Here is a 16,637-nt window from a genome sequence, read left to right as displayed (position 1 = left end):
GCACAGAAGGCTGGAGGACAGTGCTCCTTGGCATGCCATTTGGCACTAAATTGTCCTTTTTGCTAGACCCATTTAAAAGGATGAGATTGCGAATGGAAACATAAGAGGCTTAAGCTAATCCTGTCTTATTTCCCGATTCTCTTAATTTCTGCCTTAACAGGACACAACTGCTTTAGCCTTAGTAATAAAGGAAATGGTAGCTCAGAATTCAGGCTTTGCTGGAGGTATCCCATAGTTTCCTCTAATTTCAGAAAGACTCATGAGTCTAGCAAAGCTAATTTCACTCACCATCTCTAATCTGATCTTCAGCAATTTGCCTGCCTTGGAGTTTTGTTCATCCTGAGATCCTGTGTGTGGGAACACAGTGAGGAGCGGGGAGCAACAGCCCCGGTGTGTTGCACAACAGGCCTAGACGGGTGCTGTGCGGGTGAAGCCTCTGCACTTGCGCGTGTGTGTGTACGGGTGTGTGTGGTGGCCATGTGCCCCCTTGAACGTGTGGGTGAACAGCACAGCGTGACCCACTCTGTACCGTAATGTCTCTGTCCCGGTAGTTGCGATTTCTGCCTCTTGCTGCTTCTCCATCGCCCATCACCGCGACGGTGGTCACTCCCTGATGGAAGGGGGTGCTGGGAGCCAAGGGGGGTCCCACCGCCCCTGAGTGAGACAGACAGGGCAGGCCCAGAGGTCATGGCCAGGCTCAACCAAGAGTCCAGCTCATCAGGCAAGCTCATGGTGATGAGGCAGGTCTGAGGTCAAGCTGGGAAGTCACTCTGCAGCTCAGGGTCGGGAGCTGGTGAGGGTAGCCAGGGTCAGACACAGCCCAGCAATCGCTGGGCAGGTCCACAGTGATGGGACAGGGTGGAAGTCGAGCTGGGAAGTCAGTCTGTGGTTAAAGTTTGGATCAGCCAGGCATGGGCATGTCTGCAGCTGAGCTGGAGACCTCCAGGGGCAGGGACTGAAGGTCCAGAGCTGAGCTGAAAAGGGGCTCCTGGGCCATGGGCAGGGTGTGGATGAATGCCGCAGGGGAGGCTGGTCAGGGCCACTAAGACATATTAGTGCTCCCAGGTCCCCGAGAGGCTCAGGCTGTTGGGTTGGGCAATGCTCCTTGTCCAAGCTCCTTGCTATCTCCTTACATCCCTTGCTTGAGACTCCCTGTGGCTCCTGAAGCAGGACAGCACAGGCCAGCTGCAGAATCGCTTCTCCCGTGCAAAGTCAGCCCACAAATCAGTGAAGAACAACAAACCATGAACATGAGATCGTTTTAAAAAAAATTTAATAGTGAAATATTGACAGTGCAATAGCCAGATGTGAATGGCAAAGGCACAGCTGCACACCGTTACCTGGGATGTGCCAGGGTGGGCGATGGACTCTGCACTGGCAGAGGGCTGCGGTGGCACGTATCTACTCCTGGTCCTGCTCTGGGTTAACGGTGAAGGAGGAACCAGAAGCCTCAGCAAAGCGCACCATTCACAAGGCACAGGCAAGCGCACAGTGCGTGAGAGCAGCAGCTACCAGCCTCCTTGGAAAGCTCCTGGATTTGAGCATTTGCTCTTGCTGGCTCTTGGCATAGAGTAACTGCCAGAGTCCTGCTAACTATACAAGGCAGGCTCTGCCTGTGGAGATTACAGGTTTCTCCAGAGCATGCAGCAAGGCAGAACTTAGCCCTTTAATACAGAGCACGTAGGCACAAAGCACAGGAGAATCTAGACTAGTTTTCATCAGATTTGCAGCCTAGTCTTGATGTGTTAGCTTCATTTCTGATCACAGTGACAGTAAGTGATACCTATGGTCTTGCCATGAGACACAAATTTTTACAGCCAGCTGTGTACCCAAGCTATTGCTGGAATCCAGGGGCTACCGAAGCAGGATCTTATTCACATCCTTGACCTGCAGAGTTGTCAGTCTAAGTGATTTGATCACCAGGATAGTCCCTCTGCTTCCCAATTAGGTGCTCCATGAGGAACGGACTTAGGCAAGAGCTCAGCTGGCTCAAGGAAGCCCACAGGGATGGTAAGGGCATGGTGGGCAGCTAAACCCCATGCTGCTATGCCTGCTGCCAGAGAGAAGGAAGATGGCATATATCTGTGGTCTTTGCAATCACACCTCTGATGCCATGCAGATGTTGGCCAAGGCTCCCGTGGAGAGCTGAAGCTTGCCCCAGCCAAGGTGATGGTGCAGAAGCAACAGCAGGCCTGGCTGGGAAAGGACACTTCAGACAATAAAAGGCCACGTGGAAAGCTTTTCATATAACTACTCAAAATGATAGCAGCAGCAAGAGACAAGGGCACTTTAAAGGAAGTTCTGGCAATCTTAAGTTCACGCTCAGCTCATATGTTGCAGCACAGGTACAAGAGCAAGCATGTTACACCCTTTGAGCTTTGATGCCCTGAACATGGAAGGTAAGAGAGGATCTCCAGGGCTCAGGCTCTGCTCCCTGTGCCAGTGCCAATATTTGTTATATTGATCATGCCTGCCCAGCACCGCTGCCCACCAGCCAGGGTGGGCAGGAGCCACCTGAGAGCCTCTGGCCACCTTCTACAGCGGGCAATGAGGTCAACTCCTCACCAGTCCAGGCCCTCCTTCTGCACTGGGAGCCTCATACTCTTCTCGCTGTAGAACTGGGCATACCAGCGCCGGTGCTTCTGGATGCTGGAGTCCTCTCTGACCAGCAGCGGCTTGGGCAGATACTGTTTATTATTCCAGATGGTTATATCGCGCTCAAACTGGGGGGAGAAGGAGGGTCTCATTCAGGTGAGGAAGCTGACCAGCAGTCCTGTGCATGCTACCCAACGCTAGGTTTATTTTTTAGTGTTTCTCCCAAATAGCCAATGTGGGACTGCTTGTGCTATTTGTAACTTGTAATGTTAAAGCTCTCTCTGCAGTTAGCAGGTGTTCAGCCCATCGTAGTTCCCAAACAAGAAGCCACTTTCATCTTAGACTGCCTTTGTCATACGAGATACTGAAAAAGAAATGGATGTTGGGTAAGTAGGAGCTGCTCCACCTGAGATTTTTGATTCATTGGGTAGCTCCAGCCAACCAGGGCTTTATAAGTTAAGCATCTGCATCTTAAACTCTGCTCAGACACACATGCAGTAAGATTTATGGAGTTTTCCTCTGTGAAGAGGTTTCTGCAGAAATGAGTGCTGCTCATTCACATTAGTAAGAATGCAAAATATTAAGCTAGCATTTATACAATGAGTTAGCACAGCCAAGTTTGATTTGGGGTAGGTTTTGGCATCTGAAAATCACCTTCTGGCAATTTTTACTGTAGTGCCAGTGAAACTGTCTCTGGTCAGACCAAACAGTTTCCTAGCTTTAACCCCTGACAGAAGGGAACGACATGAACTCTTCTGACTGCTTGAAGGGAGTTACAGGGATGATGGAGTCAGATTTTTTCTTGGTAGTGCCAGCTGGTGTAAAAAGGAGTAACAGCTACAGATTGCAGGTTGAGAAGTTCAAAATGGACATTAAAAAAACAAAAATTAACAATGTGGGTAAGGCAATAATGGAACGGGATACCCAGGGAGCTGGAGAGATGGGGACGTTCTCCAAAGGAGGAGGCCTTCAAGGCCACGCCTGACCTGAACTTGGCAATAGTCGTGCCCCAGCTGGGATGCTGGACTGGAGACCCCCAGAGGGACCTTTCACCACTTCCATGAATCCCTGTGGTAAGGACCTGGAAAACCTCTGTCAGGAGTTGCCCAATCTCATGACAATTTAAAGGCAGGAGGATTTCTTGGCTCAGTTCTCACCAAAGGAGATAGGATGATCTCAAATCACTGACCTGGGGTGCTGGAAATCTGGATGCAGTTATTAGTTCTCTCAAAGACTTCCTCCAGCTTGGAAGAAGTTGCCTGATCCTTGTGCCCCAGTTCCCCACGCACAGGAGAGGGATAGCATCTCTCTGCCATCCTCAACAGATGAGCTGCTGCAGGGACCCTCTTTACTAAACCTCCAGTTTAGCTCTTTGGGCTACTAAAACTGAGAGATCATACCAAGCACTGGAAAGATCTTGCCCACGAGTGCTTTGCTCCCACATGTATCTGAGCCCACGCGGGCCGCTGCTCTTCCTTCTCACAACTCTTAGCCATCAAGCTCCAGGGGACCACCTTTGGCTGCTCTTCTTCAGAGACCTTACCTGTATGCACTCTGCTCTCAGGATGAACTTGGGGATTATGGCTGGCACGTTCTTCTGGTAGTAGATTTTGTGGACAACATTCTGCAGGAGAGGCTCCAGGGGAGTCACTGTCTGCAGGATGATCCCACGGCCCAGGAAAGCATGTTCAAAGATCAGGAAAACCAGCCCTGGCCCCACCTGCAGAGCAACAGCACACCCTCAGGGAACAGTCCCCGGCGGTCCAGCCCTCCAGTACAGCAACTCCCACAGCTTGAGACCTCCTTGAGATGTCTCCTAGACTGTGCTCAAGTTCCCCTTTACTCTGTCTTTCATCAGATAATAGGCACAAAGTCAAGCTACGGCTCAGGGCCATGAGTCACAGACTGCTTGCCAACTGTTAATGCTCCCCAGGCCAGGGGAAATCCAGCAGAGCCATGCCGCCCGTATTGGCCTGGGACATTCACGGATGTGTCAGGGCTCGATGGCTTTGCTGTGGGCCCATGGGAACTCATGAGGGTGTACAGTCCCAAGAAGTTTAAAATCTAATCTTCTAGGAAACGCTTCCAAATTTTCACTTGGTCTTGTTGTTCATCACTGAATTACCTGCAGGTCATCAACAGCCTTACTGGATTGGTGACACCAGTCCTGGTGACACCAGTGTCCTGGTGACACCAGTCCAATCTCAGTAGCAGTGATTGCAATACAACACGGAGGTAATACAACATCCCTACTCCTGCTCTGGCTTTCTCCTTTGCAGCCACAACAGTCACATTAAGTTTTAGCTGAAATCAGGTTCAGCCTTTTATCTTGCATGAAATGAAGTACTTGTTCTCTGCTCTTTGACGTGTATCCACACACAGATGCGTGGTCATACACTTGGTTCTTTGAAGCAGTGCAGATATTGCTGGGTTTTTAGCTACTTTATTTACTACTCCTTTAATGTTTGGTTGGGTACAAACTCCTTGTAAGGTTATTTTAATGTCTTTTTTCTCCTGTTCATTGATATCAGTGCTAAATAGCACAGATCTAAGAACTGAACAGAGATACAATCAACATCCACTTTGTGATAATTCCCTGGTTACACCGAGACCTATCCCTTATCAAAGTTTTGTATCATGACTTGTTTTGCTATTGTTCTGAATTTGTAATATGGGAATAGGTCAAATGCCTTCAGAAATGTACTAGAACAAAGTTACTAGTTTTATCAGGCAAGCTTAGCATTTCATCAGAAAAGAATCCCGCCACAACCAAAAATGAAAGTGAAAACATCTAGTTCCCATTGATTCATGTTTAGTGGCATTATTTGTATTTTCCTTTAATTCTTTATCAATTTCTGTCAACTATTTTATTATCTTATTCAGGGCCAACCTTGGCTGTTTCTGATTTTTTGGAAGTGGAGAGGGGAAAGAGAAGTGTGGTTAATAAACAAGTTTCCAAAACAAAAACCAAAAACACAAGAAAGGAAGAAAATAAGAAAATAAGTGAACTTTTAATTGCAGAAGGAGCTCTTGACATTAGTATGAATTTATTTCTTTAGCATAATTGTTTGTAAACTGACAAATCTTTGTGCTTTCTAGAAAGTTGCTGAAAAACCCTGAGTTTTTTGGATCACACAGCTCAGCATCCTCAAAATGTTTCTTACTGTATACTGAGTGCTCTCTACACCTTTCCCAGGCATGTTCGCCGTGGACTGAAAAGCCCCACGTTCTGTATTGTAAAGCACTGTGACAATGTGGCGTCCCTTGGCATTGTCACCAGTGTTTGCTCAGGTACTAGCTATTTATTTTTTTCAAGTTGTTTTGTGGGCACAGCAGTCCTTATTGTCGTGCTTTACCCCAGCAACCTCAGCCAGCAACTAAGCCCCACCCAGCCGCTCGCTCACTCCCCTGCGGTGGGATGGGGGAGAGAATCAGAAGGGTAAAAGTGAGAAAACTCGTGGGTTGAGATAAAGACAGTTCAATAGGGAAAGCAAAAGCCACGCACGCAGGCAAAGCAAAACAAGGAATCCATTCACTCCTTCCCATGGGCAGGCAGGTGCTCAGCCATCTCCAGGACAGCAGGGCTCCATCACGCGTAACGGTGACTTGGGAAGACAAACACCATCACTCCAAACATCCCCCCCTTCCTTCTCCTTCCCCCAGCTGCGTATGCTGAGCATGATGCCATAGGGTGTGGGATGTCCCTTTGCTCAGCTGGGGTCAGCTGTCCCGGCCGTGTCCCCTCCCAGCCCCTTGTGCCCCCCAGCCCACTCGCTGGTGGGGGGGGGTGAGAGGCAGAACAGGCCTTGACTCTGTGTCAGCACTGCTCGGCAGGAACGAAAACATCCCTGGGTTATCATCAACACTTGTTTCCAGCACAAATCCAAAACATAGTCCAATACTAGCGACTATGAAGAAAATTAACTCTGTCCCAGCCAAAACCAGCACACTTATGAACCCTCCCTGTTCTCCGTGCTGCCCAGCTGTGGAGCAGCCCCAATGCCAGGGTGTAGTTTTGGCCCATGTGTCTGATGCACTTGATAGGAAAGGCTACACTGGGCAGGATGGGCAAGGACTCAGCCTTTCGGGTGACAAAGCCCTTCAGCTTGGGGTGCTGGTGGTCACCAGTGTGGGACATACCTGCCTGGCTGAAACGGTCAAATCCATCAAGGAGACATGCTTCCCAAAGACGGTTGCGGTGTGTTGAACCAGCAGCCGGGAGCAATGCTCGTTGGGCTCCAGCTCTGGCTGCCACTCAGCCTAGAGGGGTGGAGAAGGATCGGCTCAGTCCAAGAGATGAGAGTACAGACTGAGGGGAGGTAGCAGTGAGATGGTGAAGACCATCTAGAGATGAGCACAGATGAGGGAGTGCAGCTAAAACCCTCAGAGACAGAGAAAAGAGACTGGACCTGAAGATGGGGGGATGCAGCAGAGGGGATGAGGTGGGACTGATGCTTTGAGGCAGAAAGGGGACCTGGTTTGAAAAACTTTGACCTCCTCATGGCTAAGAGGGGAGCTAGGGTCTTACCTTCCAGATGTGCTTCATAAAATCCCACAGCTTGGACCTTGTGTATCTCAGATCAGATCCACCCAGAATAGCTGGTCCATGGAGAAAAGCCAGGTGAGCCTTGTCAGCCGCGTTCTCGGGGATTTCCTGCCATTGGGGAACAACTTGCCGTTGGCAAGAGCTGCCTTGGGTGCGAGCTGTCTGTACTTAATAGCAGTATTGCAACAGCACCAGCGTGACTGCAGTACAGCCCAGCACGTCCCTCCGAGCATAGCAGAGATGCTCGCGGGTACATGACACAGCACGAGGCAACCAAATGAGTGGAGGAAGGGGCCTCAGCACAGACTGACCTGGGACTGGTTCTTAACTAGTGTATAGGAATAATTTAAACATGAAGCTCAGAAAATTCGGAGTTAATTTTAAGCTCAAAGAAGTCTACACATGTTAACTTCTGCAGCCACACAAGCTGGGAATCCAAGTAAGTCCTTCCTTTGGCCCTGTAATAGTTGTAAGAAGTAAAACATTTTTGTGTTTGTGCTCCTAGACTAGATTTCACATATTTTAAAACCCTTAAACCCCACCAGCCTGCCCACAATATGTCACTTTTTGAGAAGTTTTAACTGCTTTATTACTCAAATACACCAGCTTTCTACCAGCTTGGCAAGTAGCACAGACTGACCCCAGTATAGACCTGTGTACAGTGGCTTGCGCTGAAAAGCAGACATGAAATAAATATTACTATTCCATCAATCTCCCGAATTCTCCCTGCTTCTCACGTCTCTGTCTACTCCCAGAGCCGCACCTCCTGTGTCTCACGCATGCTCTTCATTTCTTTTAATAATTCTTCATTTCTTTGTAACCCAGTCACCTTAGTCGTGATTTAGTCAGCAGGCAGGCGCTGCCTTTGGAGAGAAGTGTGCTTTACATTAAAGGTCTTTTTTGTCACTGATTTTTACAAATAGAAATGTTCTGCTCAGTGGCAAGTATATAAAAATCTCACAAGGTCCAAAATCCCAAGGGATTTCCCATTTTCAAAACTGCCGCTGCCTCCCATCACTCTCCCGGCAGAGCCTCCACCTGCAGCTCCCTCCGAGGACCACGGCCTCGGTCCCTTCTGTTTAGTGCCACAGAACCATTCCCCTTTTCCAGCCTCATTTCCACTGAGAGGCGATGGAGGCAACAGCCAGTTTGTTCTCCGTGGCACATTTGTCAGCCTGTGATGGTGATTGTGAAGATTAACAGCAAAATAACCGCGCGTTTCCATTTCGGTGATCGATGAGTTGAAAAGCCTCCTGACACTAAGTGCCGCAATTCTTAGAGACTCTTTTTTAAAATTACATCAGTTATAAGTCAAAGCAAATTAACAGATTCCTTTTAAGTACCCAGAACATCTGCTCTCTACTCAAGAAGCCCACGATCCGTATTTGGGGAACATATGCCATACTCTCCGTATACGGCACAGGGATGTATTTCTAGGTCTGAGCTCTGCCAGCAGCAGCGATGACACTGGGCACAGGCAGGGCCTGGTTAATTGGGAGGAGATGTCCCTCAATGGGTTAACTGGGAGGAGATGTCCCTGAACTGGACTACAGGAGAGGACCCAGGCACGGATGAGCCCCACGGAGGGACTGGGCTCCCTACCTGGATGTGCGCGTCGACCAAGTGCTCTGTCTGCCCACGGAACACCCACTCTCTGGTGGCGATCTCCCGCTGCTCGGGCACTGCCCACGTCGGACCGGCCCCTTTGCAGTGGTACCAGACCAGCAGCATCCCGTTCACCTCGCAGGATGGCCAGGTCCGGACCCTCGCAAAATCTGGCACTGCAGAGGAAAGAAAGGATTCAGTCAGAAGTGGCATCTCCAAGGCTGACGCTGGCACTAAGCGTCATCTCATCCTAACTACGGCACAGAGATCATCTCTATGGCCGATATCCATGTGGCACAGACTCTCTGGTGGCACTTGCCAGCTTTCAGGCTGCTGAAGAAGGACAACACCTTCTGAAGTTCACAGGAGAGAGTTTGCTTAAATCAGTTTTATTTAAGTTGGGTGTTTTGCGTAAGTCTTTTAGGGAGGAAGCGTGGCGGGCTGCTCTGCAGCCTTCTTTCCCTACTCTTAAAACTGTTCAAGTAAGTAAATGTCTGCTGCGTCCATGGACCCTCCTCAAGTTTCAATGAGCTAAAAGGAGATGCTTTTAGTTACAGATGTGCAGAGAGTAAAAGCCATCTCTCCCTCTCGAGTTCAAGTCATTCTCTGTTAAAATACTGCAGTATCATGTGTTGCTTTAAGAATATATCTGCACTCTTCCAGTGAAATGAATTTTGGCATTTATGTTTACCCAATTGTCAGAAAATGTAGCTTCTACTGGATTGGAAGGCTTTTGCCTTCATTACTTTTTTTTCTAATTTGCAAACAAGCACAGAGGATAGCGCTTCCTTATTATTCAGCCTTGTACAGTCATGTGGGAGGTGAAATAATAGGAGAAATTACGTTTCTCTTTCAGTCAATGAATATCAGAGGGGGCAGGAGGAGACCTTTGCTGCGATTTCTGATTGAAAAAATCTGGTGCTTTGGGTGGGATGCATCTCATTAAATATTAAAGAGGTCTTCATCTGCCCCCATGCAGACATAGAATCATAGAATCATTTAGGTTGGAAAAGACCTTTAAGATTGTCGAGTCCAACTGTAAACCTAACACTGCCAAGTCCACCACTACACCATGTGCCTAAGCACCACATCTACACATCTTTTAAATACCTCCAGGGATGGTGACTCAGCCACTTCCCTGGGCAGCCTGGTCCAGTGCTTGATAACCCTTTCAGTGAAGAAATTTTTCCTAATCTCCAGTCTAAACCTCCCCTGGCGCAACTTGAGGCCATCTCCTCTCATCCTATCACTTGTTACCTGGGAGAAGAGACCGACCCCACCTCTCTACAACCTCCTTTCAGGCAGCTGTAGAGAGCGATGAGGTCTCCCCTCAGCCTCCTTTTCTCCAGGCTGAACAACCCCAGGTCCCTCAGCCGCTCCCCATCAGCCTTGTGCTCCAGACCCTTCCCCAGCTTCACCTAGCACCAGGTTGGGCTCTGTGGTTCTCCTGCCCGGCTGTCGGTCCCCTGCAAGCCCGGTGCCGGAGGAGCTGCCCATCTGAGTTCTCCAAAAGCCCTCTCCATCAAAGTGACCTGCATAAGCACAGATGGCTTTTAAATCTGTTTAAATCAACCTGACACATTCGGGCTGTATGGGAGCAGGGCAGCTGTCTGCAGTTTCATTCTTTTAATACATACAGATAACAATGACTCTGAATACAGCTGTTTCAGATGAAACAATGCATCTTGGCAAGCGTTTGCATATATCCAGAATATTCATTCTCATTTTGTGATGAAACACATCATTGCTCATTACTTGGAACCAAATTTTCATCTGAATGCAGCTCCTGACTGAGTATGTATGGGGAAAAAATACAGTATTAATCTTTTTCTGAAAATAACACACACACAAAAAAGGAATTGCTGTTTGGTGAGATCTATAAATTGTTTATCTCATCCCATATAGATGGAATGTTTCTTTCACTTTGGGAGAAATAGTCTGTTCAGTAGAAAGACTGACTTTTGCTGTTAATCAATGTTTTCACTGCTATCCCAATCAATCCCAATCACAGAAAGTTGAACTTTGCAGGAAAATAACGAAGCCAAAGCAAAACTCAAGGTAAGTCTGTTTGGTGGTTTCAGCCACATCTAGAATTGGTGACTTAAACTAAGTGCAGCCAGATCAAGTAATTGTTACATGTGGACTTGAAGTAAGACAGTCTTCCTACACAGTCAACACAAACCACATCTAAACAGCAGGTGTACGCGAAGAGCTTTCCTGGATCCTAACCAAAAGTTTCCTTCAAGCCTTAAAAGGAGAAAAAATTGCCATTGAGAGACTATGCTGTCATGCTAATGCCACAGATTTAAACACTGACGTGGTATAAGCTATCGCTACAGACTACAGAATCATTCCTGAAACCCAACAGCTCCCCAGGATCCATCCCTGCTGGTGCAATGGATGAGTAGAGCTAAAAATCTTTTATACCCTGCTTGCTGAACGCAGAAGTTGTAGGACTATCAAAATCAAGAAGGGTGGTTATTTAACTAGCCCAAAGTCCCAGCTATCATCTAACATATGAAAGGGCACTGGAACAGTATGCCCCAACATGGACAACCCAGGAGGAAAATTAGGGTGCTGCATGAAACAGGGGAGCAGGATGGAGGGTGAGTTATTATAAAGACCACTTTTCCTTAATAAACTAGCTTTTAATGAGGCCACACAGGGCGCTACCGTTTCTGCGGATGCTTTCTGCAGATTTGGGGGATGCTCACCTTTTTCAGCATACGGGATGCGGGTGCATTTTCCATCTTCTCCTCGAAACTGCCAACCATGAAACGGGCATTCGATGCAATTGCCCACGACGCGCCCCCCGGCAGCGAGGTTAGCCCCGAGGTGAGGGCAGTAAGCATCGACCACGTAGGCTTGGCCATCCAGGGTGCGAAACGCAGCGAGCTGTTCTCCTGCAGAAATATGAGGGTATGAGGTTGTAAAAACGACATCCCCACACGAGGGGGTCAGGTAAGACACGCATTGCTCGGCCCTTTCTGAACAGGCAGCACTGACCGGCGCTTTTACCCAACGTTGCAGGCATCTGCCTGTGCAAAGACATGCAGAAATATCCTGCTAAAAATTAATACTGGAGGTTTTCTTTCCTTTCTAGTGGCCAAGCGGTGGCAGGACAGAAATAGGGTTGCTCTGGAGAAGTTATTTAACCACGAGATGGCACCAGGCAGCTGCCAGAGCCGGGGCCGGTGCTGCTGCCCAGGGCTGCGGGCAGGGGAGAGCTGCCAGGCAGCAGCTGCCTGCCAGGCAGGCTGCAGGCAGGAGGCATTTGCTGGCTGCAAAAAGGGCCATGCAAAACTGGGATGGCAGCTGCTGTAGCAAATGCCCAGGGTGTGGTGGCCGTCAGCTCGCTGGCCCGGGTTTAAAAGACATCCCAGAGCAGTGACCCGGCCCATCGCACCCTGTTCCACAGGCAGCACGTTGGCACCCTGCAGAGCCGGGCAGCTGCCCCGTGTCCCAAGGGGCTGCTGTAGCGCAGAAACATCCATGCTGAAGGGCACTGCCTTGCTCCAGGCAGGGGGAGCATAATTTCTCCTGGTTGTCTCTAAATCCTCATGGCTTTGACCCTCATCCCTGGTTTTCGAGCCCTCGGAGCCTGTTTCAGCTGCAGGATAAAAGGTGCCTTCACAAAAATGTTTAAAGATTTAGGCTGCTTCCCCTGCTAAGGGAGAAGTACACAGAGAAGAGCGATAGCTGCATTTAGAGAGAACTCCATTCCCATCCCTTTGCCCAAGAGGTGTAGAGTAGAGCGCGCGGGCTCATACATTTCAGGAATCTCTGCTACGGTAGCTGGAAGGAGAAGCCTTTCATCTGTTTGCTCTTGAACTCCAAGAGCTGTCCACACTGCAGCTCAGCAGCAAATCCCTTCCTCAGGCAGGGACCGAGCCAGAGCACTGACACCTCCTCATCAAAAGGGAATTTCCTGCTGAAGCGAAGGGAAGCCGCTGACTCTGGTCTGCTCCATGCGGGGAGTGAAGGAGAGTCGGTGCTGGAGTGGCTGGGGCCGTGTTGCCCCAGCACTCAGACCTGCTTTTCTCCATCGCTGGGCCTGGTTCCTTGCAGTCCCTGAAGCAATGTGAGGTTTGCCCTGCTGGGATCTGTCCCTGCTCGGTTCTGGGATCGTCCCGTTCCTCCCCACCCCCAGGGTAGCACTGCGTTAGCTGAGCAAGAAACCATTAACATGGAGAGACAGACAGTACCTGGTCTGTAGCCAGAGGGCTGGTCACGGCACTGCTCTGCCCAGCTGTGCAAGGCAACCATGGCTGGATGGCATGCCACAGTATTACCTAAATAAATGCTCTTCCTGGAGGCACTGAATAGGTGCCAGGTACTTTCCTGGCCTGGCACAGAGCTGCTCCAAGGGTGCTGCAGCACTGCAGACCTGTCAGCACCCACATCCCTGCCAGTGGCTCAGAGGAGAGGGTCTGCTCATTGGTGACCTGGCCTGAAAGCAAAGCTGGACCTGCTCCAGTGCCCCCTCAAGTCATGTCCTGCTTGGAAGGGACACAGCTGGTCTGGGAGCTCAGAAGTACCTGGGGGCTGTTCGTACAGATGTGGCCACTGAGTTAAAGGCCAGGGTGCTCCAAGGTCCTCTCTTCCATACTGTGCCTCAGGTTATGCATATATGTATTCAGATTTCATCAGCTTGTGAAATCTGATCGTTATAGCAGTTGCTGTAACTTGAAGCTCAACAAGTGAGATAAGACCAACCAAACTTTGGGAGCCAAGTTCTGCCATATTTTCCCAGACAGCCACACTGATGACAAGTGACACAGTGTGAGCTATCCCACCCAAACCCACTTTCCTTAATTGAAGTTTTGTGGTCTGGGCAAATAAAAGGAAACCCTGCAAACTTTCCCAGCCTTCGAGCCTAGGAAGGATTATTTCTGCTATCTGGCAGAAATGAGTTGTTGTACTCCAGCACCTGGAGATATCCCTCCTTACGCAGGGCACCTGGCTCTGCTTTCCCTGTAGTCTTTCTGGAAGGATCACACATCTGCTGGCAGCAGGCACAGGGGAATGGGGGCACCGAGGTGCAGGTCCTTCCCCCTGCCCCAGGTAACAGGGATTCATTCTGAAACACCAGCATTTTCCTCTCTCTCTAACCTACCTATCTACCAACCTGAGGTTTGGCACAAAGGGGGAAAAGCAGGGAAGGGGTTTCTGCCTGTCGTCGGAGGTGTTGCTGGTTCACCAGGAGCAGCGGCAGCGTGGACACGTGGAGGAGCAGCCTTGGATGGGTCAGACCAGAGCACTTCAGCCAGAGCACTTGGAGCCTGGGGTGTCCCAGACACTTGCCCCAGGGAGCAACCCTGCAGCCTGGTGCTTTGCCCACCGAAGTTTTAAGATGGTTTTACTCCAAGAAGGTCTCACCTCTAGAGCTTTCCTTAAAACATACAGTCTAGAGCTCTTCTGCCTTGAAGATAGGAAGCAGTGCCCGTGGCCAGACCTTTGCTGAGCTGTCCAAAACCCTCTCCCAGGACTCCTGAGCCTTTGCCTCCAGCCTTTGCACTCTGGAGCCAGCAGAGCCAGAGAAGAAGCTGATCCTTGTTCTGGCTTGTGTATCAAATCTGATGTCTCTCCACTTGGGAAGACAGTATCCTGGCCTAAGATACACTGAAAAACTCTGTTGCAGGTGAATCTTAGAGCATTAACAGCCACATATTGATGTTTTCCTTTTAAATTAGCCTATTTTTTTATGGAAAACAAACAGCAATTGTAGCAAGAATAACATATGGGACATAAAGAGCCCCAAGGCCATTGTGCAGTTCTGGGCACTTGGCTGGGAATGCAGAGGCTGGGAGAGAGCAGCTCAGAGGATGCGCCCTGGGGCTTTCCTGTGCAGGAGCCTCACTGGGGTCTGAGCAGCTTCCCTGCAGCAAGCACCCGGACAGCAGTGCCATGTGGCGCCCGCAGATCGGAGAAGCTCTCACCCCACTTCCACACAATCTCAGGAGAGAATGAGGCTTTCCTGCGTGCTCAGTGCCATGTTTTGGAAGGTGTCTTGTCCCAAAGGATGAGTCTTGCAGGGACTGAGTCAGTTATTCTTTCATCTCCTCTGGCTTGCTGCCTCCGGAGCAGGGCTGCATTTCCAGGCTATGCTCAGAGACTCCAAAATAAATTAGACACCCACAAACACGGAGGCTACAGGTGTTTAACTGTCTTATTTACTGATCTTCCTGGCACTGGTACACTACTGTCACTCTGCCACTAGAAGGGATTTTTACCTGCACATTTCAGCCAGACTCAGAGGACTGGGTGCCAGGAATCAGGCTTCAGGCAGACAACCAAGGGAGTCATAACAGATAGGCTGGTGGGGGCTCTCTTGGACGTGTATATTGAATTGAATAGGTCCCATTATGCAAAATAAAAAAACCCCAAACCCAAATAAATTCACAGGAGAGGATGGCTCTTGAAAACAGAAAAACCCCACACTTTCACCACTGAATCTGAGGGATTTCAATGCTGAAACATCCCTTCTGATGAGAAAGACACCAGCACAAGTTCAAAACCATCTTCAAAGGAAAATGAACTATCTGAAAGGACCCTGGAGAAGCACAGCACCCCTCTGGACGTGGCTGTGAGGGCCCATCCTGCTTTCCCCAGGACATGGGGAGCTGCAGGCAGTGATGCCTGGGAGGAGAGCCCAGGCAGCGAGATGCTTCAGTGTCCCAGCAAGGAGCCCAGGCAGGGGTCCCCTGAGAGTGTGCTCAAGGAGCCTGTGCCATGATGTCCCCAGTGCCCCAGCAGGCATACTCAATGCCCATGCAAAAGCCCAGGCCGTGACACCCTTGGTGCCTCTGTGTGGGTGCTGGCTGGTGTGCTCTGAAAGGGATGCCTGGGCAGAGTTGTCCCAGTGCCACAGCAGAGCCCCCAGGCAGGGGTGCCCTGGCAGGGATGCCCTGCACACTGCCAAGGAGCCCGGGCAGGGACACTGCAGTGCCCCACCATGGGTGCTGGCTGGGATGCCCCAGTGCCCCAGCAGGATGCCCAGGCTGGGGTGCTCCAGTGCCCTGGTGATGATATCCATGTGAGGATGTCCCTGTGCCTCAGCAGGAATGCCCAGGCAGGGATGTCCTGGTACATGCCCTGATGCCCAGGCAGAGATGCCCAGGCAGGGATGTCCTGGTGCCCGGGTGGGGATGGCCAAGCAGGGATGTCCTGGTGGCATGATGGGGATGCCGGCTGGGATGTGCCAGTGCCCCAGCAACCCAAGCAGGGATGACCCAGTGTCCCAGCAGTGTGCCCAGGCAGGGATGTCCGATTCCCCAGCAGGGATGCCCTGGCAGGGATGCCCCGGTATCCCGGCGGGGATGCCCGGGCAGGGATGCCTTGGTACGGATGCCCTGGTAGGGATGCCCTGGCAGGGATGCCCGACAGGGATGCCCTGCACGCTGGCCAGGATCCCGAGCCTCGTCGCGCCCGTTGCCGGGGCGGGGGCCGGGGTTGCCCGTCGGGGCTGCGGCGGCTGGCACTCACCGAGCAGGGCGAGGCTGCGGACGGCGCCGCGGGGCAGCTGCGCGGAGTCGAGCAGGCGGTACCAGCCGTCGGGGTAGGGCGGCGGCAGGGCGCCGGGGCGGCGGGCGCGGCGGGCGCGGCGGGCAGCCTGCCTCCGGCTCAGCCCGGGGGCCGGCAGGTAGCCCACCTGCCCGGGGCTGCGCCGCAGCGCCAGCGGCCCGGAGCAGCCCAGCAGCAGCAGGACGAGGAAGAGGAGGAAGAGGACGAGGAGGAGGAGGAGGAGGAGGAAGAGCAGCGCCCCGCGCCCCGGCCCCGCCGCCAGCAGCGCCGCGCCGCCCCACCCGCTCCCCATAGCGCGGCCGGCCCCGCCGCCGCCGCCGCCCCTTATAGCGCGGCTGGCCCCGCCCGGGGAGGCGCTCCGTGGGCG

General features: G+C 51.2%; 1 protein-coding gene across 1 annotated transcript; it reads right to left on the bottom strand.

The window, feature by feature from the left end:
- Positions 1–2,561: 2,561 nt before the first annotated feature.
- LOC142418334 (cholesterol 7-desaturase nvd-like) lies at positions 2,562–16,562 on the bottom strand. Its single transcript, XM_075520014.1, has 7 exons — positions 16,232–16,562; positions 11,461–11,649; positions 8,744–8,922; positions 7,124–7,249; positions 6,736–6,855; positions 4,139–4,315; positions 2,562–2,723 (listed from the first exon to the last, which is right to left on the bottom strand). Exons 1-7 carry the CDS (start codon positions 16,560–16,562, stop codon positions 2,562–2,564), a joined length of 1,284 nt encoding a protein of 427 aa, XP_075376129.1.
- Positions 16,563–16,637: the final 75 nt, after the last annotated feature.

The sequence above is a fragment of the Mycteria americana genome, chromosome 17 (assembly GCF_035582795.1).
Source record: "Mycteria americana isolate JAX WOST 10 ecotype Jacksonville Zoo and Gardens chromosome 17, USCA_MyAme_1.0, whole genome shotgun sequence".
NCBI lineage: Eukaryota > Metazoa > Chordata > Aves > Ciconiiformes > Ciconiidae > Mycteria > Mycteria americana.
The sequence above is the reverse complement of the archived record's forward strand: the minus strand, read 5'-3'. Positions and strand labels throughout refer to the sequence as shown.